We start from the raw sequence: 22,874 nt of genomic DNA, 5'->3' as shown, positions 1-22,874 counted from the left end.
CTGGAAAAACACATGTTTTACCATCAAGACACATATATACACACATACACAGTAACTCTCTCACACAGAGAGACAGCAATTCTCACCTCTCACTGTCATCCAGCTCTCTGGTGATTCTCCCTTGTCAGGGGATTTGCATTTGTAGAATCCTTCATCTGACTTGGATACTGCAGGGATGGTCATCTCTCCTGTGGTCTCATTCTTGATGAGTACTCCATCTTTGTAGAAATCAGCCTTGATGTTTGAGCTGGTTGTCCAGTATTTGCAGCGCAGAGTCACAGAGTCTCCTTCAGTCAGGGGATGGACAGGGCTCTCCAGGATTGCATCACCATCTGTTTAACATAATATATAAATAATACTGTAAATCTGCAAACTGGAGTCATCACTCTCAAAATCTTATAAACCTTTTTTATAAGAGATGCAATAACTCAGATACAGAAATGAACATCCTATCATGCATACAGTATGCAAAACATGTTAGTTGCAATAAACATAACATCCAAGGTGATGTTGACAGCATTACTGTACTCTCCTGATCCAGACTCACACCAGAACACTCCACTGTCCCCTGTGTATGTGTAGCTGATGGTACATGTTATTGATCCCCAGTTAGAGACACACCCTGACTCCTCTCTCTGTGTATCTCATCAGTCTCCATCCAGTAGAGTTCCCCTTCTCCTCACAGCTCAGTGAGAGAGACTTTGATGTCTGTGTTGAGATGTGTTGGGACTTATTCTGAGAGACACTGAAGGCTGCAGATCTGAAACAAAGAGAGACAGAGTCAAACATTCAGTGATATAATGATATATATTACACACCCGAGTGGGAACTTAAATATGTTTTAATGCAGTTAGTTACCTCCTGACCAGAGAAACTGAGGTTCACTGTAGAGTGTGTAATAGACTGGGTCTCCTCTCCCAGCTCTACACACATATCGTCCTGTGGGAGTAGGACCAGCAGGGATCAGAGTGTAGGAGACTTCAGTAGTCCCATTGTCAGATAGGGGCTGTAGAGAGTAAGACTTGTCTGATAGGGAGGGTAACCCAGCTCTGTAGAGAACAGTCCTGTACCAGGAGAACCTCCAGCCTGTAGACGTCTTGTCAACTTCACTGCTCAGAGTCACTGAGTCTCCAGGGTTCAGCCACTGAGGAGAGATACTCAGGACAGGTTGTGGCTGATCTGTGATTAGGCAGTTGACAGGTTAAAATCTTCTAATCTAAGAAATTATTCTAGTTGCCCATGGAGATGTTTACATCATTAGATAGACTTACCAGACAAAGTCAGTTGTACAGCATCACTGGTATTGGAGATCTTGTTTCCCTTTACACCCTCACAGGTATATGATCCACTGCTAGATATGTAGACAGGACTGATTCTGTACTCAGGCTTTGTGTTAAAGGGGATCACTAACTGACTATTCTTATACCATCTGTAGTTCCAGTCAGTCTCCTCCCCCCTGTATGTCACTCACTGTCGCTTTGGAAAGAGCTGTGAGAGAAGAGCATCAAATGAATCAGATGATGTGAACATTATTTGACACACATCATGTGGATTCATTTCCAACAGTTTAGCTGTTGTTGGAGAGTTTTGATTAAAGTACATTTTAGGTGTACGTACTGTTGCAGCCAAATATATTGGCACCCTTGGCCTTTACTTAAATATTTCCCTATTTCTTCTAAAATAAGTTGATATTTACTGTCAGTATAGCTGGGCAGGGCTGAGAAAACATAGATTTGCAGATTAGACACATGCTATACATTACTTAAACTGGATACAAGTAGCTATTTCAAATTGCTCTTTAAAGAAAAGTTATCTGAGGATTTGTCATGTTCAGTTAGTGAACCATTTGTGTGGTTGTATCGGGTTAGAGTGATGAAATGCAGAAAGCACTTAAACACAGACAGAGAGACGGAGAGGGAGAACGAGAGAGAAAAAGAGAAATAGAGAGAGTGAGAAAGAGAGAGATAGAGAGTTAAAGAGGGAGAAAAACAGAGAGAACTGACTAAATTACATTGAGAGACAGAACAGGAATTGAGCGAGAAGACCAATACTATACAATTGTATTGAATCTAAAAATATATTTGGTAAAAAACTACACATTGTCTATAGATTTCTAATGTTTCTCAGGCTCATGCAACAACCGAATAAGAAGCTGCAGTGACCAACATCTCCATTCCTCTGTAACACAGTATTACCAAACAAAGTCATCATCTGATGCCATATGTATTGTGCATGGTTGACATACTTGATATTCTATAAATGAAACAAATTCTCGCCCAATAAAGGAAATGTGCTCGATTCTGAGCACCAGCGCTTCCTCTGGACTGGACCCCTAAAGTTCCTGTGGCTGTGACACAAATGGGTCTTTGTCAGGATTAGAAAGCTACAGATCCTTAAAGAGAAACAGAAAAAAATTGCATCTGATGTCATTTTCATCTTGACTCAACTTCCTCTTTCTGTAAAAGGAGCAGACACTGTCACAGGATCCAACGAAAGTGGCGCCCCTCCTCGGTCGGGCGGCGCTCGGCGGTCGTCGTCGCCGGCCTATTAGCTGCCACCGATCGTTGTTTCTGTGTCGTTTAGTTTTGTCTGTCTGTTCCGCACCTGTTTTGTGTATGTCATTAGTGGGGACTTATTTAATGTGTGTTTTCAGTTGGGATTTTGTGCGGGATTGTTTATTGTCCACTCAGGACGGTGGGCCGTGTGAATATATTTACTTCACTGGTTGTATTTTGGATGCTTTTGTATTTTTTGTATTTTGTGCTGGCTGACGTCTTATTTCTCTCTCCGGACCGTTTTGCCCTGTGTTTTGGGTTGGTCATTATTATTACGCGCCCTTCTGTTTTGGCGTGACCGTTTTGTGCCGGAGAAAATAAAGACGACATACTTTACCTCTGCTCTCTGCGCCTGACTCCAACCACCACTCCTAGAATCGTTGACAGACACAGCAACACTGTGGTCTTATTGTTGGTGGAAGAGAGAACTAACAAAACTAAAGTAATGATCTGAGGAAGGAGCATTGATGATAAAATTATATTTGTGCAAATGGCAACATTGCATTGACCATACCAGGTCATGTTTACATGTTCAGTAGAATCTTTATTAATGTCAGTAGGAGAGGTGGAGAGGTGTCAAAGGGTTGACTTCATGGTTTAGGAGCTATTTATAAGTTAGCTGTGTGTGAAGATTCTTGCGTTACAAGGCAGGTCTGTCAACTGTTCGGAGGAATAACTCAGGAAATGAGTTGTCAGACTGCAGTGGAGGCTCCTCAGAGGAGGAAGGGGAGGACAATCCTCCTCTGTGAATTTCATAAAAATACATATTTTAAAACATTTAAAAAGTGATTATTTTTAGATAAAACTATATTAAATAAATTCAGGTCACCAAATAATATAACACACTGTTTTGCAATGAAGGTCTACAGTAGGCTCAACAGCACTCTGTAGGGTAGCACCATGATGTAGCCAGAGGACAGCTAGCTTCCGTTGTCTTCTGGGTACATTGACTTCAATACAAAACCTAGGAGGCTCATGGTTCTCACCCCATTCTATAGACTTACAAAGAAATTATGACAACTTCTGGAGGACGTTCTCCAACCTATCAGAGTCCTTGCAACATGAACTGACATGTTGTCCACCCAATCAAACGATCAGAGAATTAATCTAGTACTGAAAGCATAAGCTACAGCTAGCTAGCACTGCAGTGCAGAACATGTGGTGAGTAGTTGACTCAAAGAGAGAGAAAGACAATAGTTGAACAGTTTTGAACAAATGTATTTCTTCCAAAATTAAGGAGAAGCAAGAGCGTGAAGTTTTGTTTAAAAAAGATTAACGTTCAGTTTCACTTACGTTGCTAGCAAATGCAGCTAGGTAGTTTAGCCTACTGAAACACTGGAACTCTTCCAAGTCAAGATAAGCTTTTGGTTTTACTCATTTATTGCCACCGAGGCTAGCTGGTGTAATCGCCAAACTGCTTAGTGACTGTACACTGTAACGTTACTGCATGATTGAAGCAGGTTTACTAACGCTTTAGTTCTATTAGCTAAGTTGACAATGATGTTACTTTAGCTAATATGGTTACAACGATGTAGGCTGTTTACAGCAGTTATGACATGGTTTGGCTTGGAAAGTTTTTTTGCCTGGTCACATACAGCTGATGTGTTGTGCATTGAAGTCCACAAGCGAAGAGAAAAGGTGAGAGGAGGAGAGTGCATAGATGCAAGAAGAAATACAACGTGGCTGCTATGAAAGTGACCCATGTTTACACGTGATCAGGTGTGTATTCTTTCTGCCGATTCTGTTGAAAAACGTTTCTTAAACGGAAGCAAACGGGGATAAACATACCTGAATTCGTCCAATAGAAACTCTTCTCGTTTGAAACTGTAGGAATAAGGATTACACCCTAGATCAACTAGATTCAGGCAAGAGTGTGTCACTGTCTGTCACCTCAAATTTGTCATAAGCTAGCAACCTCATGATGGGTATAGGGAAAATGTTTGTATCATGTAGTAGCGTAAACCTATTGTTGTTACATTGACCTGGGTGAATGGAATATGAAAAACAGTAATCCAATATGCTGTAATAGAAATAAGGCCATGCTCATAAGGAAAGAAATCGTCCTCCCTAATCTTAAACATCACAGACTTCCACTGTCAGTGATAGATTAAATGTAAACGAGAAATGAATATGACAAGTGAACTACAGTATACTGTATGCTAAAATAACATTGACATTCGTCTCTCTGATAAACACAGAAAGCCCCACACACCTTTTCATGTATAGGCCTATTCATCATTTTGACATCTACAACCCTTTCTCCATTTATCTCTCTCTGACCACAGTGGAAAAAAACAGCTTCACACACACACCACCCTCCTTCACCAACCCTCACTGCTAAAGAGGAAGAGATCAAACCATAACCACTCAACTCCTCTCTGTTTGAGGAGGGTTGTTGGTTTGTGGTAACTATAACAAACCAGTGTAAAGTATCTCAGGCTTTGTACACAGCATTTTATGTCTTGAGAGGCATACACACAAACAACTGACTTAAGTTGTCCAACCTTTGTTTTGAATGGTCAAAAAGGTTACAAACATATGTAGAATAGGGACCTGGTAGCAGTTGTAAGGGCAACAATGTTGCAGGAAGCAAGGCAGGTTGACCTGCTCAAAGTGTAAATGCATTAACAGTTCTTGTTGATCCAACAGTGAAGGCACCATATAATAGACCTACAATATATCAGTCTATATTTACTAAATATACACAGGCCACAGCCCAAAAGGAACAGCCTCTGTATCAGGCTTAACCTGTCCTATCTATAGGTAGAGGGAGAGACTGAGACAAACCACATCTAATCTGTCTCACAGGACCTCAAACAAGTACATAATGGCAAGTACAACCACTAAACTGGTTTTAAATGTAAAAGGCAATATTCACATCCCTAAATTTGTCTAAATCAGAATGAATCATACTATTTCATCACAGTACATGAAGTGAACAATGGTTTAAATGTTTTTAACAGGACTGACTCCCAAACGTGGCGTGCAGGCCACATACTCTATGTCTATGTGTACTGAGGCGCGAGCTCCCATTACCCACAGACATGACAGACACTGACAGACATGGAGCGGAGATGCACAAATTACAAATAAAGGAAACATTACACTATGGACATAAACTAAATGTATTTCTGTAAGTGTAGCGAGTGTTCAAGTCCACCTGAACATCGTGTCCACTTGGAGGATGGAAAACGTGTAAATTATTGCATTTAAATATTAAAGATAAATGCACCAATAACTTGACCAAACATGTGTGCGGAGAAAATACTCATCATACTGGTAAAATTGGAAAAGGACAACAATATATTTGGAGAAATTCATTACTAAATACATGGGGATAACATGAAACTATTTATAAGGGTATTAAATATGTGCGTTCTATTCTTGAGCGGCTGAGTCTGCTTCCTCCCAACATAGGCTACTTTTGCTGTCCAGGGTCAGTACACAATCTTCTTGGGAAATTGGCATAGGCTGGTGTCTCCTTTTAACTGAAACCCATTCTCAGCTACATCATAGATAATGTGGCAGAAGCCTTTTCTGACCTCTGCTGGAATGAAATTGTGCAACCTGTGCACTGCCCACTACTACCAAAGATGGTGGATAAATGAAGGTCTTACTCAGGCAGTTTACCATTGAAAGAAATGGTCACAGCTCCGGTCTGCTTAAGCCTTAAGTGGTGGCTCTCCCATAGACACCAATGTGTTAGCAGCTGGGTCTGGTCTGCTTAGTTCATTGACTGACTGTATATGAAGCAGAAAAAAGGAGTGAGTGAGATGTCCCGCTTCCTCTTCTGTCTCTGCTACTACCACTGTTATTGATGTAAATATTGTGAATAATGGCACTGATGAGACACCTAGTGGAATGTATTGAATGTGGACAAGTGATGACAGTATCTATTCAGTAAGATGGTTCTGGAACTCAACATGTCTTCTCCATGCAACACATTACAGAGACCTGTTATCTGACAACAATACCATGACATTAATGCACTGACACCCATCTCTCTTTTTGTTGAGTCATGCTAGAATAACATGGTGGGGTATAGTGCTATATGTAAAATGTATTGTGAGCCATGGTGATACAGTAGTAGTAGTAGTAGTAGTAGTAGTAGTAGTAGCAGTAGTAGTAACAGTAACAGTAGTAGTAGTAGTAGTAGTAACAGTAGTAGTAGTAGTAGTAGTAGTAGTAGTAGTAGTAGTAATTGAGTATTTCATACACATTGGTACATGCTTGGTCATTTTAAAAGCATGAAATAGGATCAAAGGACTAATACCTCATGTGAATACACCTCACCACATCATGTACCTGCCTTGGACAACAAGCAACAGAGACAGCAGGTAAATATGAGAATAGTGTCACTGTCAGCGGTTATACAAATAGATTCACAGAAAACAACAGTTGCTTCCACAGCTGTCAGTATCAGGCTCTAAGAGAGACGACAAAAAGAGTGACATTGAAAGGTTCTGTCATTATGAAATGTATTATTATTAGAAATGATTTGATGATATATGATGTTATATACAGTATTATATTAGGATTCTGGAAATAATGTATTATCTGCTGGCTCTGTTTAACCATCTATCATGAACGATACTGAGAGCATTTTATAAGCATCCAAAGTCACTGTGTTGCCCTGTGTAAGATGATGGACACACACAGTAATTACAGCCAGCTAGAATCCTACCTATAGTAAATACTACAGGCCATGTTGGAACGCCTTGGCCATAGAGAGGGTTTTGTCCTCTGTTTTTGGTTAGGCCAGGGTGTGACATGGGTGGGCGTTCTATGTTCATTTTTCTATGTTTTTGTATTTCTTTGTTTTGGGCCGTGTGTGGCTCCCAATCAGGCACAGCTGAAGTTCGTGTTGCTGATTGGGAGTCACACATAAGGAGCCTGTTTTTCCTTTGGGTTTTGTGGGGGATTGTTTCTGTTTAGAGTGTTTCCTAACAGGACTGTTTTGCTGTCATATTTTGTTCATTTTTGTCGTGTTCTCTTTGTTCGAATTAAATTTCAAGATGAACACTAACTCCACTGCACCTTGGTCTACTCTCTCTTCCGACAGCCGTTACACATGTTTGAATGAGCATGACACGCCAGTTGTCTTGGTACTGCCTTTAGAGATGGTATCAGTATGACTGCAGTACATTGACAGGGTTACTAAATTACCACATATGCAAATGAAGTTATAGTGTACCACATCAAATAAAGCCCAGGGGAAAATAGGAACTGAATATGAGTTCTGTATTGCACCTCACCACCGCCCTTTCTCAGGATTCTCCTGGGACGTGTGTGTGTGAAAGCTTTCGGGCGTGTGTAATCCTTAATTTGAGCTGCATCCTGCCGGAACAGGATCCGGCACCTCTCCGTTTTGGACTGTTTCGTTCCGGGTCCTATTTGGCCGGATCCGGTTCCTCCCGTGGCATGAATGTTTTTTTCTTCATTTTTTGAAATGTAAAAATTATAATAAATGCCTTAAAAGTGAATCCCCTCCCCCCACACTACAGTAGTGTTGCATCCCCAAAGCATGTTTGAATATTTTATATGCTATCATTGTATATCAGGAAGTGTATATCAGGAAAGACATGTTTTTTTCTTGAACAGGAAAAAGTCCTGGCCCTAAGGGCAACTTAGTCTTATGAGCGTGGTGAAGTGCGTTGGAAAGTCATTTTGTACTTCTCATTTTTTGTTTGCCCCGATTTGAACCCGATCAAATATCTCTGGAGAGTCCTGAAAATAGCTGTGCAGCAACGCTCCCCATCCAACCTGACAGAGCTTGCGAGGATCTGCCTGAGAAGAATGGGAGAAACTCCCAAAATACAGGTGGGCCAACCTTTTAGCATCATACCCAAGAATACTTAAGGCTATGTCATAGACCCTCAAAGTTCCAAAATAGGGTAAAGATGGCAGCCATATTGTTCAGGGAGAAATCCAAACCAGTCTAATTGGAATGAATGACAGAAGAGGCTAAATCCTGATTTTACTTATGCAGGAAAATAAAAGTAAGGCATGTAAGATATCAGAAATTGTGTCAACCTAAATAATTGTCAAATAATTATAAATATACTTTATATGGGTTTTATACCAATTGTCTGTATAAATAGCCTCTAAAATATACAGACTATCCAAAACATTAAGAACACCTGCTCTTTCCATGACATTGACTAACCAGGTGAATCCAAGTGAAAGCTATTATCCCTCCCTGAAGTAATTTGTTAAATCCACTTCAACCAGTGTAGATGAAGGGTTGGAGACAGGTTTAATAAGGATGTTTCAGCCTTGACACAAATGAGACATGGATTGAGGTGAACGAGCAAGACAAAAGATTGAAGTGCCTTTGAATAGGGTATAGTAGTACTGTAGGTGCCAGGCGTGTCAAGAACTGCAATGTTGCTAGGTTTTTCACACTCAACAGTTTCCTGTGTGTATCAAGAGTGGCCCACCTCCCAAAGGACATCCAGCCAATTTGGCACAACTGTGGGAAGCATTGGTCAACATGGGCCAGCATCCCTGAGGAACGCTTACAACGCTTTGTGGAGTCCATGTCCCAACGAATTAAGGCTGTTCTGAGAAAAAAAAGGGGGGACGGGGGTGCAACTCAACATCAGGAAGGTGTTCCTAATGTTTAGTATACTCAGTATATGTGAACAGACTATAAATATCTACATTTGTGTATTGTTGGAAAGCTGTCAAGTTATTATTATACAATGTCAGTACATGTTGCATTTCAAACTTTTCTAAGTCCTATTGTCAACTGATTTCATCCAGTGTATGGCTGTGGATTGCATTGTTTGAATGGAATGTTGACATATTGGCAGTTGTGTCACAGCTGTCTGAAGAATGGGACCAAAGAGCAGCGTGTGTATCGTTCCACATTTAATTTAAACTGTGAAACTATGCAAGACATACAAATAAACTCATAAACAAAACAACAAACCGTGACGAAGAGGTGCAACATACACTTACTCAAAATAATCTCCCACAAAACCTAGTGGGAAAAACAACAACTTAAATATGATCCCCAATTAGAGACAACAATGACCAGCTGCTTCTAATTGGAGATCATCCCCCCCAAAAAACATAGAAATACAGAAACTAGAACCCCACACAGAAATACATAAAGTAGAGAAAACCCCCAACAGAAAAAAATAACTAGAACCAACATAGACATAAATAAACTAGACAAAACCCCATCACGCCCTGACCTACTCTACCATAGAAAATTAAAGGTTTCTTTGGTTAGGACGTGACAAGTTGATTCAATTTTTGGATCATTTCTCTAAAACTGTTTGGCTAGCTAGCTAACAAACATATAGTGCAGATACATTTTTCAAATTCATTATTTTACACAATCTTACCACAGAACTGGCAAACCATGATTGAGCAACTCCCTAACTAAAATGGCTGACATTTATCGCATCATTGAAAAGGTTAATGTCCATTCTAGTATTGCTGTCAACAATGTTGTTTAATTAAATACTGAAATGTTGCCTTCCTAACACTTTTCCTGTAAAGTTGAGGAGCCCAAGAACTCTATTAGGCTGAAAGGAGGGCTGACTGAAGTCGGTTGGTTGTATGGAATAGTTGACCATGAGGACAATATCTGTTTACTGTAACAAAGCATTCATTCCATCTGGTGGATAAAAAAATTAAAGTTTAATAAAAAAGCACAATGCAAAGACATTGTAAAAGTACAGGTCATTAGAAGCGAACATGTATATGTGACATTCATATAGAAAATATGTTATTCTATCATCTGAATGACAGAAATAACGAATCAATGATAATACAATTCAGTACATTTACAACCCAACAATTCAATACGCAATACAAAGCAGATCGAATTACTGTAGCTGTTTATCACATCTACCATCATTACACCATATCATTTATTTAAGCTGTTACAGTAATACAAAATAAAAAGCAGACAGAATTACTGTGGCTGTTTATAAGATCTACCATCATTACACCATATCATTTATTTAAGCTGTTACAGTAATACACATGGTTAAATGTAATATATTTGTTGTATTTATCTGGTAAATTAAAATAACATACAAATCCTTAATGTACAAGGTGTTATTGTGTGTGTGTCCCTCACAGAAAAAACACATGAGAAATGTCAAGTGAAATCACGTTTTCACGTGCAGTTTCTGTCATCACATGTTGCTTCATATGTTGTCACATGTTATCACACTAACTTAACATAAGATCACGTTATCACATTAACTTAACATAAGATCACATGTGATCACATTAACTTAACATAAGATCACATGTGCTTTTGGAATACTGCACATGTTCACTTGTTAAAAATGAATGTGTTTTTTCTGTATTTGTGTGTTCGTGGGCATGTGTGTGTGTACGTGTGCGTTTTTATTTGTGTGTGTGTGTGAGCATGCCTGCATGTGTGTGTGCTTGCGTGCGTTGACCATGCATAACCCATGTTCCCAGATTGCTCCCTCTCTGATGGCGTGTCCCTCCATCTCCCTCAAGGACCTGTAACATATCACCACACAAAGTTATTTATCCCTCCATCTCCCTCAAGGACCTGTAACATATCACCACACAAAGTTATGTATCCCTCCATCTCCCTCAAGGACCTGTAACATATCACCACACAAAGTTATTTATCCCTCCATCTCCCTCAAGGACCTGTAACATATCACCACACTAAGTTATTTATCCCTCCATCTCCCTCAAGGACCTGTAACATATCACCACACAAAGTTATGTATCCCTCCATCTCCCTCAAGGACCTGTAACATATCACCACACAAAGTTATGTATCCCTCCATCTCCCTCAAGGACCTGTAACATGTCACCACACAAAGTTATGTATCCCTCCATCTCCCTCAAGGACCTGTAACATGTCACCACACAAAGTTATGTATCCCTCCATCTCCCTCAAGGACCTGTAACATATCACCACAAAGTTACTTATCACTCCATCTCCCTCAAGGACCTGTAACATTTCACCACACTAAGTTATTTATCCCTCCATCTCCCTCAAAGACCTGTAACATTTCACCACACAAAGTTATTTAGTGCATGCAGTCAAACAAAGTCCTAAGAATAAAACAGAGATATACTGTAAATAGATACAGTTTAGTATGATATATGAGCATCAGTACCCTGATAAACCATGTATTAGAAACATGTCGTTTTACTACATCCTCTGTTGTTCAGCCTATGTTGTGTTACTTTCATGTGCAAGCTTCAAATGAAAACATGAGTAATTTAAAGATCCAATGCATTCGTTTTCATCTCAATATCAAATCATTTCTGGGTAACAATTAAGTACCAACCTGTGATTATTTTTGGCCATTTTAATTGAAAACAAATAAAAAGCTTCTTCGCAAAGGGTAATTTCTCAAGCAAGAATTTTGCTAGGACTCTCTGGAAGTGGTCTGAGTGGGGAGGGGAAAACTGAAAATTAGCTGTTATTGGCAGAGCTGTTTGGAACTCTTTCTTATTGGTGTTAAACACATTTTGGACATGGTGATGTCACCCTGGAAGGCCAAACCTCCATCCCACCAAAACAGGCGGAAATGTATATTGGTCTTTTCAAAACAGCTCTTAAACTAAAAGGGCATTATCATAAACTAAATGGGCCTATCGCGTGAACACGGGACTTTTGAGGCACTGGAAGGGGTGATGCTGCTCGAGACATGAGGAGAACTGAGACTGACACTATTGTTTCTGAATTTACAACTTTTCCATTTGAAGGGATGGATTGCATGGATTGCATTTAGCAAAGAGACTGTTGTTTAATTTCACTTACCTCTTACAAGTGTACAGAAAGTCTTGTTAAATATCAATAGAATTTACCTGAATTCACCTGCTGCTGTGTGGAGAATTTTGGCACAGTAGCTTACCTTGTCAGATCAGGAGCTGTTTTGCTGCTTGCTAGGTCCAACAGTGTCAGTGACTGAGTTTTAAGAGTACACTCTCTGTACCCGGGGTTATATTATCTTTATTCCTATATTGTAATTGATTGTGTGGTATTTATGTAACTGCTAATGTTTCATTCAAAATATGTTCTCGTAAAATTGCATTCTGTGTGTGTTTGTATTTTCAATGAGTCATTCATTTTGTAGTGTCAGAAACATTCTGAAAACAGTAACATAAGCCTTTATGTATCTATTAGTAATATCCCTAGCCTCTCGTTTTCCCCCTAGCGAGTCAATATCATAAATGTTAATAAACTGAGATGTCTTTTTCACCATTATTCCCTTGCTGATCTATCCAAGTCTATGGTGAGAGGGTTACATATAAGTATCAATAGCATCTTACCTGGGGTTGTGTCTGGCTTCAGTTGAGAATAGACTGAATCTGCCTCTGGTGGGGTTGTTGTTTCTGTAGGGAGTGAGGACAAAATACATAGATATTCAATATGGGGTCAGACATGTGAGGTTCTGATAGGGGGAATATGGAGGGAAGGATGTCCAGTCTTACCTCTCTTCTTCTTGGCTTTGGTCTTCTTTTTGAGGACAACCTCAGCATAGGTCACATCAACAGGTCCAGCTGCTGCTGACAATGGACATTTCCAGTCAACAAATGAAGGAATTAGCTTATTTCATATTCTGCCTCATCAGAACTCTCAAATTGTGAATTTATTGACTAACTGCCAACTTGTAGAATAGGTCTTACCTGTGGCTTTCCCCGTCTTCATCTCAGAGTAGACTGGACTTTCTTTTGGATCAGCTGGCTTTTCTGAGGAGGAGGAAGATGGGCAGAGGTTTTGTTTTATTTTTTAAATATATACATGTTTTAACTAATCTTTGACACACTGCACATTATTAATTGATGTCACAGTTGATAGTCACCATTCTTTTTCTTGTCCAACTTTTTGAGTTGAATCTGGACGTATGTCACATGACTTGGTCCTACAGCAGCATCTGAAACAGACAGGTGATAGACTAATATCTCTACTTAGGACTCTATTCAGTCTGTATTGATGAAGGGTTACAGATTGACTGACAGAAATGTAAAGGTCATTTCTGATTGAGTCGAAATATACAGCGTTTACCTTGAATGCTGTCTCTACTAATGTGGGAACATTGCCTTTAAAATTTAAATCACTGTAACGCTGAACTTCCATGAAACGGACTGAATAGAACCCTTAGTCTTAGTGTGTCAATCATATTAAACACATGAAGAACAGCAGCAGTAACTATATACTGTAGTCATATTAAACACATGAAGAACAGCAGCAGTAACTCTATACTTGTCAAGGTTGTGTGTAGGAACGGACCAAGGCGCAGTGTGAGTATTGTTCCACATCTTTTATTAGAATGTATAACTTTTCAAATCAAAACTATAAACAAAACAAACCGTGACGACAGAGGTGCAACATGCACTAAATCAAAAATAATCTCCAACAAACAAAAGTGGGAAATACTACTTAAATATGATCCCCAATTAGAGAAAACAATGGCCTCTAATTGGGGATAATCCAAAAACCACAACATAGAAAAACAGAAACTAGAACCAAACATAGAAAAAATAAACTAGAATAAACACCCCCACTCATGCCCTGAACTACTCTACCATAGAAAATAAGAGCTCTCTATGGTCAGGACGTGACAGTACACCCCCCCCCCAAAGGTGCGGACTCCGGCCGCAAAACCTGAAACAAAAAGGGAGGGTTAGGGTGGTGTCTAGTGTTGGTGGTGGTTCTGGTGCAGGACGAAGAACCTTCTCATCCTGCGGATCCTCCCGCATCGGAGGCGGTTCTGGTGCGGGACGAAGAACCCTCTCATCCTGCGGATCTGCCAACATCGGTGGAGGCTCTGGACCGCAGACCGTCGCTGGAGGCTCTGGACCGCAGACCGTTGCTGGAGGCTCTGGACCGCAGACCGTCGCTGGAGACTCTGGACCCGCAGACCGTCGCTGGAGACTCTGGACCAGCAGACCGTCGCTGGAGACTCTGGACGTGAAGGCGCACTGGAGGCCTGATGCGTGGAGCTGGAACAGGTAGCGCCAGACTGGTGACATGCACTTCAGGGCGAGTGAGAGGAGCAGGCACAGGACGTACTGGACTGAGTACACGCATTTCAGGGAGAGTGCGAGGAGGAGGCGCAGGACGTACTGGGCTGTGGAGGCGCACTGGAGACCTGGTGCGTAGAACCGGTGCAGGATATCCTGGACCGAGGAGGCGTACTGGAGACCAGGAGTGCTAAGCCGGCACAAACCTTCCTGGCTGAATGCTCACTTTAGCCCGGCAAATGCGGGGAGCCGGCAACGAGCGCACCAGGCTGTGAATGCACACTAGGGATACCGTACGCATCACCGCATAATACGGTGCCTGACTGGTCACACGCTCTCCACGGTAAGCACGGAGAGTTGGCTGAGGTCTAAACCCTGACTCTGCCAGTCTCCCCGTGTGCTCACCCCCCCGATTTTTTTGTTGTTGAGCTGCCTCTCGGGCTTCCGTCGTTGCCGTGCTAATTCATCGTATCGTCGCCGTTCCTCTCTCGCTGTCTCCGCCTGCTTCCATGGCAGGGTCTTGTCCCCTGCCATTACCTCCTCCCAGGTCCAGGATGTCCTCCACTCCCGGGCCCAGGATCCCTGCTCCTCCTGGGCACGCTGCTTGGTCCTTTGGTGGTGGGAGATTCTGTCAAGGTTGTGTGTAGGAACGGACCAAGGCGCAGCGTGAGTATCGTTCCACATCTTTTATTAGAATTTGAAACTTTGCAAGACAAAACTATAAACAAAACAAACCGTGACAACAGAAGTGCAACATGCACTAACTCAAAAATAATCTCCAACAAACAAAAGTTGCCTCTAATTGGGGATCATCCAAAAACCCCAACATAGAAAAACAGAAACTAGAACCAAACATAGAAAAATTTAAGTAGAATAAACCCCCCCCAGTCACGCCCTGACCTACTCTACCACAGAAAATAAGAGCTCTCTAAGGTCAGGACGTGACAATACTGTATTCATATTAAACACATGAAGAACAGCAGCAGTAACTCTATACTGCTTTCATAATAAACACATGAAGAACAGCACCAGTAACTCTGTACTGTATTCATATTAAACACATGAAGAACAGCAGCAGTAACTCTATACTGTATTCATATTAAACACATGAAGAACAGCAGCAGTAACTCTATACTGTATTCATATTAAACACATGAAGAACAGCAGCAGTAACTCTATACTGTATTCATATTAAACACATGAAGAACAGCAGCAGTAACTCTATACTGTATTCATATTAAACACATGAAGAACAGCAGCAGTAACTCTATACTGTATTCATATTAAACACATGAAGAACAGCAGCAGTAACTCTATACTGTATTCATATTAAACATAACATACACAATACAGTACCATTAACATTGTTGTCTGAGGGATTGATCGTGTCGTAGATGTGAGCACTACCTGTTGGTCAATGAACAGAGAGACAGGTTAGTTAGGTTGGTTCTCCCTCAGCTTGTCTAGGGACAGAGAGTACAGTAACATGTTGTTATATAAAGTGGATGTTGATCAGTCAGTGTATGAGGTTACAGAGAGAGGAGTGGTAGAGGTCTGGACTGAGAAACTGACCATGCTGCAGAAGTGTATACCCAGCATCAGGAGCCCGGCCCTGGGTAGATCCTTGGTCCTGTTGGGGGTCCTGGTTGGTGCTCTGGGGCTGGGGGTGCCTAGAGGGAGAGATATACTCATGAAGAACTAGGATGATATGTTACTGAATTAACATAGTTGAGAGACAGGTATACTCACAAGAATATTCTGTTATTAAAACAGGAACCTGTAAAGAGAAATGCATTCTATTATATCAGGTCAATTCTGTTTTCAACTATTGTAATTAGACATTTTTATCATAAACATGAACTAAAAAGTTTAATGATAAATAAAAAAATCTCACTTTTGGTGTTTTTGTATCGACACAGCAGGACGAGGAGAATGACCAGTAGAACACCAGCAACAACCAGACCCACAACCCCTCCTACTAGGACTGATGTAGAGGATCCAGGAGATACGACTGGAGAGAGAACAGCACAACACCATCAGCCTCTGAACAAAAATATGAATTCAACATGCAACAATTTCAATGTTTTTACTGAGTTACAGTTCATATAAGTACATCAGTCAATTGGGGAAAAAATTATTAGGCCCTAATCTATGGATTTAACATGACTGGGCAGGGGTGCAGCCATGGGTGGCCTTGGGCAGGCATGGGCCCACCTACTGGGGAGCCAGGCCCAGTCAATCAGAATGAGATTTCCCCCGAAAGTGCTTTATTACAGACAGAAATCCCCCCCCCCCCCCCTCAGATTACCGGATGTGGAGGTCCTGGGCTGGCGTGGTTACACATGGTCTGTGGTTGTGAGGTTATAACCTGTGTAATGATAATACTTTTTTATCAGCTTCTTGATATGCCACACCTGTCAGGTGGATGGATTATCTTGGTAAAGGAGAAATGCTCACTAACAGGGATGTAAACAAATGTCTTCACTAAATTTGAGAGAAATAGGCTTTTTGTGCGTATGGAACATTTGTGGGATCTTTTATTTCAGCTCATTAAACATGGGACCAACACTTTACATGTTGCGATTATATTTTAGTTAAATAGGTGTATAGAGCAGCCTGTATCTTTTGATAATTTAGTTGAGATCATATTTTCTATGGGAGTACAAATCCAAACGTATGTTAACATCAACACTAAAATCACTATCACACAGATGATGAAAAGGTAACTTGAGATCATAATCGTTTTCTCACCTCTCACTGTCATCCAGCTCTCTGGTGATTCTCCCTTGTCAAGGGATTTGCATTTGTAGAATCCTTCATCTGACTTGGATACTGCAGGGATGGTCATCTCTCCTGGGGTCTCATTCTTGATGAGTACTCCATCTTTGTAGAAATCAGCCTTGATGTTTGAGCTGGTTGTCCTGTATTTGCAGCACAGAGTCACAGAGTCTCCTTCAGTCAGGGGATGGACAGGGCTCTCCAGGATCACATCACCAGCTGTTTAATATAATATATAAATAATACTGTAAATCTGCATACTGGAGTCATCACCCTCAAAATATTATGATCTTGTATTTTATAAGAGATGCAATTCAGTTACAGAATTGAACCTCCTATTATCAGGAAATGTTGTTGTTTTTTGTGTGTGAATGTCGTACAATAGACATACCATGCACTGTGATGTTGACAGCATTACTGTACTCTCCTGATCCAGACTCACACCAGTACACTCCACTGGACCATGTGTATGTGTAGCTGATGGTACATGTGGACCCTGTTATTGATCCCCAGTTAGAGACACACCCTGACTCTAGTCCTCTCTCTGTGTATCTCATCAGTCTCCATCCAGTAGAGTTCCCCTTCTCCTCACAGCTCAGTGACAGAGACTTTGATCTAAAGTGTTGAGTTGTGTTGGGACTTATTCTGAGAGACACTGAAGGCTGCAGATCTGAAACAAAGAGAGACAGAGTCAAACCTTTAGTTAAATAATATATAATATACACTTGAGGGAGACTTAAATATGTTTCAATACAGTTTAATTACCTCCTGACCAGAGAAACTGAGGTTGGCTGTAAAGTGTGTCATAGACTGGGTCTCCTCTCCCAGCTCTACACACATATCCTCCTGTGTGACCAGCAGGACTCAGGGTGTAGAAGCTCTCTGTAGTTCCAGTACTACTGTCAGATAGGGTCTCTACAGAGTATGATGAGTCAGATAGAGAGGGTAACCCAGCTCTGTAGGGAACAGTCCTGTACCAGGAGAACCTCCAGCCTGTAGACGTCTTGTCAACTTCACAGCTCAGAGTCACTGAGTCTCCAGGGTTCAGCCACTGAGGAGAGACACTCAGGACAGGTTGTGGTTTACCTGTTTTTAGGCCAGAGAGAGTACGTTTTCAAACTTTCAGTCTTAGCAATGATTCTCGTTACCCATGGAGATGTTTACATGATTAAATAGACTTACCAGACAAAGTCAGTTGTACAGCATCACTGGTATTGGAGAGCTTGTTTCCCTTCACACCCTCACAGGTATATGATCCACTGTTAAACATGTAGACAGGACTGATTCTGTACTCAGGCTTTGTGTTAAAGCGGATGAATAACTCACTATTCTTATACCATCTGTACTTCCAGTCAGAGTCTCCTCCTCCCTGTATGTTACATCTCATAGTAACAGTCTCTCCACTGAATATCTGGGTCCAGTTGGGTTGGAGGGTCAGAACAGCAACAGGTCTCTCTGCACAGACACAACACAGACAACTAACTGAATAAATAGTTACACATCTATAAATGTATTTATTTATCAATATGTCTACTCATGAATACATCTTCAAGTTAGCTACAGTTATTGGGATACAGTAAGCAGGCAAAATATTATACCCTAAATTACTTTCTATCAATGTAATAGTATGCATTTATCATAAAACTGTTTTAGACTCACCAGTAACATTTATCTGGACTGGGTCACTGTACAGGGTGTAGTAGACTGGGTCTCCTCTCCCAGCTCTGCACCAGTACTGTCCTCCATCAGAGACACTGACCCAGCTGAGTGTGTAGGAGTATCCAGAGGTTGTGGTTACTGGTGTAGAGTCTGATCTGTGTCTGTACCAGTAAAACTTCCATCCAGAAGACTCTACAGTACAGCTCAGTGTCACACTGTCTCCTGTGAATATGTCCTCCTTGTCTGAAGTCAGTGTAGTCGATGGCTGATAATCTGGTGGTATTGCAATAGGATTGAGTGGTAAGATCCACTTTACTGACACACACAAACAACAACAACAGCAGCAACAACAACAGCAGCACCAGCAGCAGCAACAAAGTAACTCACCATTCACAGTGAGGGTAATAACATTACTTTGTTGTGAAGATGTGGGTCTGGATATTCTCCCTCCCTGACACCAGTAGAGACCCTGGTCAGACTCTGCAGCTCTACTGATGGTGAGGGTGTCTCCTGTTATAGTGTGTCTGACAGACTGGGACACTACATTATCATTCCTCCCTGACACAAGTAGAGACCCTGGTCAGACTCAGTAACTCTACTGATGGTGAGGTTGTCTCCTGTTATAGTGTGTCTGACAGACTGGGACACTACATTATCATTCCTGTCTTTGTACCACTGATAGTTCCAGATACTGTCAGACTCTACTGAACACGTCAGAGTAACTGTCTCTCCAGGGTACACAGGGTTTGGCTCTACACTCAGTGTAGGTTCAGGCAGAGCATATATGCTTGGTGATTGAAAATCATTGACCTGTTGCTGTAAAGTTTTGATAAAATGTATTTTCCGTAGGGTGTATGTTGACTCGATTTAGTTAGAATTTACAGTATGCATGTCTGTATTCAGTAAGATGAACCCACATTGGCTCAGACTTGAGAATGTCCAGATTGAAAATAGCTCACCAGTGACGATGATGGGGAGAGACGAGCTGGGATTTGACCACTGGGGCCGCGTTGTCCTTTTCCCTCGACACTGATACTGACCAGCCTGGTCAGGGAGAGAGATGGTGATGGTTTCACTGGTCTGACTGGAAAGCTGTTGGTTGTTTATGTACCAGTAGTACGTCCAGTCCGTGTAGTCTGGTATGACACACTGCAGAGTGACTGTCTCTCCAGAGAAGAGGAGACCCTGAGGAGAGACTCTCACTGAGGCCGTGGGCAGAGCTGTTGAAAGACAATGCAGTTAGTTGTTGATTCAAACATAAGATGAGAACAGTTATTGTGGAATCTTGCTATCATGGTATTGATTCAAAAAGGTTGTCATTGGGATTAAATGCATTTGGAGTTTGTACATAAGGCCTCTTTTTACTCTTTGTCAATGATTGAGTCTCAAACTCACCAGTGAGCTGGATAGAGAGGGCTCTGCTGAGTTGAGACTGCTGGGGCTGATCTCTCCTGGTCCCCTGACACTGGTGCTGACCATCCAGGTCAGGGAGAGAGATGGTGAGGGTTTTATCATGTGTACTGTGACCTGGTTGGTTGTTTCTGTACCAGTAGTACGTCCAGTCTGTGTAGTCTGGTATGTCACACTGCAGAGTGACTGTCTCTCCATCGTAGAAGGGACCCTGAGGAGAGACACTCACTGAGGCACTGGGCAGAGCTGTGGAAACACAAACAAAATATATGCCATATACACTGAGTGTACAAAACATGATGAACTTTCCATGACATAGACTGACCAGGTAAATCAGGTAAATCCATCCATGTCACTTGTTAAATCCACTTCAATCAGTGTAGATGAAGGAGCGAAGACAAGTTAAAGAAGGATTCTTAATCCTTCAGACAATTTAGACATGGATTGTGTATGTGTGCCATTCAGAGGGTGAATGGGCAAGACAAAAGATTGAAGTGCCTTTGAATGAGGTATGGTAGCAGGTGCCAGGAGCACCGGTTTGCGCTAAGAACTTCAACGCTCCTGGGGTTTTCACACTCAACAGATTCACGTGTGTATCAAGAATGGTCCACCACTCTAAGGACATCCAGCCAACTTGACACACCTATGGGAAGCATTGGAATCAACATGGGACAGTATCCCTGTGGAACGCTTTTGACACCTCATAAAGTCCTTGCCCTGACGAATTGAGACTTTCGAGGGCAAAAAGTGGACGGTTGCAACTCAATATTAGAAAGGTGTTCTTAATGTTTTTTTACACTCACTGTAAATTATTATAGTTATCCATGGAGATGTTTACATGATTAGTTAGACTTACCAGAAATGGTCAATTGTACAACATCACTGTTTCAGAGCGCTTGATTCCCTTTACACCCTCACAGGTATATGAACCACTGTTAGATGTGTAGACAGGACTGATTCTGTACTCTGGCTTTGTATTAGAGTGGACTGACTTCCTGTTTTTATGCCACTCATACTGCCAGTCAGAGTCGCCTCCCCCCTGTATGTCACATCTCATAGTGACAGTCTCTCCTCTGAATATCTGGGTCCAGTTAGGTTGGAGGGTGGATTTTCACATGACAAAATTGCCACATTTTTTCCAACTTAAAGGAAAGGTTCACCCATTTTGAATGTTATAATGTTTTTGTGCATCTCTAAATTATGTTCTATTGATTCCCTGGGTCTTTTCATGTTTTCATGTGTATCTGAGTTGTTGGAGTTCAAGCAGACAGAAGTACAACTGGTATGACGTATCATACTGGCTCCAATACAGGCTTTAGTCTACCTGCATAACCACAACCATCATAACACAATTACCTATCAGTCAAATAAAGCATCTAAATAAAGTATGTTTCCTACCTCTTTACAGATCATACATACACAGCTGAATCACCTTTTCTCATAACATTAATGAACGTGAGGAAGGAAAAGCAGAGACAAAGATGATGAAACATAAAAAGACGGAGGTTTGATCAAATAAATGAATATCTACCATCATCTTCACCACAGTGTCCACAGTAGATGAGGATACTCAGCACTTCAACAAAGACAAAGAACGTCATTACAGTACAGAAGTAATACAGTAGTGTATACTACTATAGTAATACAGTAGTAATATTAATATTAGTGCATTGTGCTCATAGACAAACACACAAACACTAATACAACGTCAGTACTTACAGAGCAGCACACAGAGCAATGTGTTCTCCATTCTGTCCCACTGACAAGTGACTTTCTCTACAACTACAGTTCTTCTGACAAACCCCTCTACTTCCTATATGATGACAGTCTGTTTAGATCACACCTCTTCACCGTCACACAGAAAATAGTGAGAAAATTATCAAGAAACGCACAAAGACTGTGAGAATAAAGAGTAGCGGTTGATGGAGTGTTAAATGTCTGACCAACTTCTTCTTATGGTTGGCTACATGACCTCACACTGGTTACTTCCTCTTTATTGGAGGAAAGGAGGATGGAACGAGAATAGAGATCTGACATGAGATCAGAGCTTGTGGTTTGATATCAGAATGTGCAGATGTTAGTTCATTTTTACACCCACCATGCACAGATAGATGCCTCCCCTCAAACCTTTGCTATGGTGACTACTGGTATCCCAGCTAGCCTCAGCTTCAGCTGTCCCCTCCATACACACATACACTATTTCTATAGGAGGAGCATGTGTCATAACCACAGTCAGCTAGCTGACTCTTCTCAGGGGTTTGGTGGTTGACTTGTTCATTAGTCAGATGGTTCTGAGGGACACTTTTAGTTAGATACTGTCTACATAGATATGTCTTTGTTATTGTGTTGTTTATGGTTGTGTTTCAATTTGTTTGTTTATGTGATGTGTGTCAGTGTGTCAATTGTTAATTTATTGTGAACATGTGTGTGTGTATGTGTGTGTTTTGTTGAATACAGCACATAATATAAACATTTAGTTATTGT

The 22,874-nt window shown here is 41.2% G+C and overlaps 1 protein-coding gene across 2 annotated transcripts in view; it reads right to left on the bottom strand.

Annotated features, from left to right (window-relative positions):
* Positions 1 to 22,622, bottom strand: part of LOC115194383 (Fc receptor-like protein 5) — a 71,508-nt gene extending 48,886 nt beyond the window's left edge. Inside the window, exons 1-17 of one of the 2 annotated variants that reach the window (XM_029754042.1) lie at positions 22,110 to 22,622; positions 21,922 to 21,966; positions 20,376 to 20,636; positions 19,940 to 20,200; positions 18,981 to 19,253; positions 18,504 to 18,776; positions 18,087 to 18,407; positions 17,713 to 17,991; positions 17,295 to 17,540; positions 16,438 to 16,554; positions 16,293 to 16,320; positions 16,116 to 16,213; positions 15,900 to 15,950; positions 13,382 to 13,453; positions 13,206 to 13,268; positions 13,011 to 13,085; positions 12,615 to 12,911 (exon numbers count right to left, since the gene is read on the bottom strand). In XM_029754042.1, the coding sequence (XP_029609902.1) occupies positions 12,781 to 12,911; positions 13,011 to 13,085; positions 13,206 to 13,268; positions 13,382 to 13,453; positions 15,900 to 15,950; positions 16,116 to 16,213; positions 16,293 to 16,320; positions 16,438 to 16,554; positions 17,295 to 17,540; positions 17,713 to 17,991; positions 18,087 to 18,407; positions 18,504 to 18,776; positions 18,981 to 19,253; positions 19,940 to 20,200; positions 20,376 to 20,636; positions 21,922 to 21,966; positions 22,110 to 22,140 (2,625 nt within the window). In that variant the 5' untranslated portion in view covers positions 22,141 to 22,622 and the 3' untranslated portion in view covers positions 12,615 to 12,780. Of the gene's footprint in view, positions 1 to 12,614; positions 12,912 to 13,010; positions 13,086 to 13,205; positions 13,269 to 13,381; positions 13,454 to 15,899; positions 15,951 to 16,115; positions 16,214 to 16,292; positions 16,321 to 16,437; positions 16,555 to 17,294; positions 17,541 to 17,712; positions 17,992 to 18,086; positions 18,408 to 18,503; positions 18,777 to 18,980; positions 19,254 to 19,939; positions 20,201 to 20,375; positions 20,637 to 21,921; positions 21,967 to 22,109 lie in introns of those variants that run through there. The other variant, XM_029754043.1, reaches the window with a different exon arrangement.
* Positions 22,623 to 22,874: the final 252 nt, after the last annotated feature.

The sequence above is a fragment of the Salmo trutta genome, chromosome 5, assembly GCF_901001165.1.
Source record: "Salmo trutta chromosome 5, fSalTru1.1, whole genome shotgun sequence".
Taxonomy (NCBI): Eukaryota; Metazoa; Chordata; class Actinopteri; order Salmoniformes; family Salmonidae; genus Salmo; species Salmo trutta.
This window is presented reverse-complemented; position numbering and strand designations above follow the sequence as displayed.